Source organism: Salvelinus sp. IW2-2015, linkage group LG27, assembly GCF_002910315.2.
Source record: "Salvelinus sp. IW2-2015 linkage group LG27, ASM291031v2, whole genome shotgun sequence".
NCBI classification, from domain to species: Eukaryota; Metazoa; Chordata; class Actinopteri; order Salmoniformes; family Salmonidae; genus Salvelinus; species Salvelinus sp. IW2-2015.
This window is the reverse complement of record NC_036867.1, coordinates 1339492-1341206: the sequence shown is the minus strand read 5'-3', so window position 1 is coordinate 1341206 and position 1715 is coordinate 1339492. Positions and strand designations below refer to the sequence as shown.

The window sequence follows — 1715 nt, the reverse complement described above, 5'->3', positions numbered from 1 at the left end:
TAGAATATGTTATGAACAGAGTGGACTAAGTTTTGTAGACTTKACCCTTTGCTAAAAAATCGCGYTGTTTAGGAGTGCAAATGCGAATTGAGTTGTAAAACACGCGCACTTCACAGAGTAGACGTTTTTTAACGGTAATATTTTMATGTATACTAGAACGCGCCAATAGGTACTCGCTAGCGCGTGCYTGGCTCTACCCRCCTCCYTGCTTGTTCTGCCCACYATGACTAATTTGTTCCCATTGGAAACGACAAGCTGTCGTCTATCTGGGTTTGGTTATAAAARTCGTTGACCTAGCGTCAGCCATCCCAATTGACTTCCTAAAACAAACAAAAATAAAAAACATAGGGATCAGTCCAGTGAGTCCATTGATAATGAAACCGATCACTGATTGGCTGAAGTTATAGTTGCTCGTGCGCACTGCTTTGGTGAGGGAGACGGAGGTCATAGGAGARTAGTTGGGTAGGTAAATGAAACTGCAAATAATTAGCTAGCTAGATAGGTAAAAAATTTTTTGTCAACAAATAATTTAATCTGCCAATAATTTATTATGTCACTGTTGTTAGCTAGCTACTTGATTGAAAAATATCCAWTAGCTAGCTACAGTAGCTAGTCAGTTTGCGATCCCGCTTTAGCTAAAGTTAGCTTGGTCGCTAACTAAGAAAGATAAGCAACAACATTGCTATAATACGAGCTGAAAACTGATCACATTTTCCTGTTGAAAAGGACGGACAGCTCAGTTAGCTATCTACAGTTACTACTTAGCTGAGTTTTTWTWWTTWWTTTTTTAGCTTAGTCTTTGGAGGCTTGGTTGTTAGTGTGATGGCATGGGTGATGTTTATACTGCGACGTCATAAACGCCTACATGAACTGAACCTGTTTATTTGGAATTGTTTTTCGAGCTCATGAATGATCTAGCTCTCCTAGTAGATAGCTACCGACCTGTCTTTACTTCCTGACTTGTCATTTGTAACAGCACACTGTTTCAACTGATTTGATTTGAAAAAAATTAATCGTCTGAAATGGTCTGAATCTCTCAAGGGGGACAGAGATTTTTAGCGGCATTGGGGCTTTGAGGGAGAATGCTGCGCAGGACCGTCTCCTTCCCCATTGAGGTAATATAGCAAGAATTCGTTCATATTGTGCCAACACAAAAATAAAAAATAGTATATTGCTTTGGAAACATTGGGTTATTTCAGTTTCATGTCAATAAAGCTCACCTGAATACTGTACTAGTAGTCTGCCATTTATCTTAACAGCCATGTATTTGTTAGCACGTTCAGAGATGTGTATGTAGGCGTAAAGCCTTTCAAGATTAAGTTGTTGTGGTTCTAATGTAGGTGGGGCGGCTGCAGCAGCTGGGTCTATTGGACTATGCCTCCCACGGTGTGACATCATGCTCGGTGCTCGACCTCCCGTCTCTCCACCGAGGTCACCAGGGTTCACGACAACGGAAGGATGAGTGGCAGGGCCGGTACCAGGGGCCTGCCGAGGCTGGCCAATGGGAGGATGAGCGGCAGGGCCGGTACTGTGGGCCTGCCGAGGCTGGCCAATGGGAGGATGACGGTGGGTTAGTGGTCACACCCTCTTCTAATGGTGAGTACTGACTCGTAGAACAATATACAATTTTGTCCAATTTTGATTATTTACCTTCTCAGCTCAGCTCAGAGAGTGGGAAGTGGGGTGGAACTGGAGTCTCAGCTCAGAGAGTGGGA

At 43.2% G+C, this 1715-nt stretch overlaps 1 protein-coding gene across 2 annotated transcripts in view; it reads left to right on the top strand.

Moving 5' to 3' along the window:
- The first annotated feature begins 292 nt into the window (after positions 1-292).
- Positions 293-1715, top strand: part of LOC111953810 (myoneurin-like) — a 24219-nt gene continuing 22796 nt past the window's right edge. Inside the window, exons 1-3 of one of the 2 annotated variants that reach the window (XM_023973315.2) lie at positions 293-462; positions 1042-1115; positions 1341-1596. In XM_023973315.2, coding sequence (XP_023829083.1) covers positions 1083-1115; positions 1341-1596 — 289 coding nt within the window. In that variant the 5' untranslated portion in view covers positions 293-462; positions 1042-1082. The remainder of the gene's footprint in view (positions 463-1041; positions 1116-1340; positions 1597-1715) is intronic. The other variant, XM_070435593.1, reaches the window with a different exon arrangement.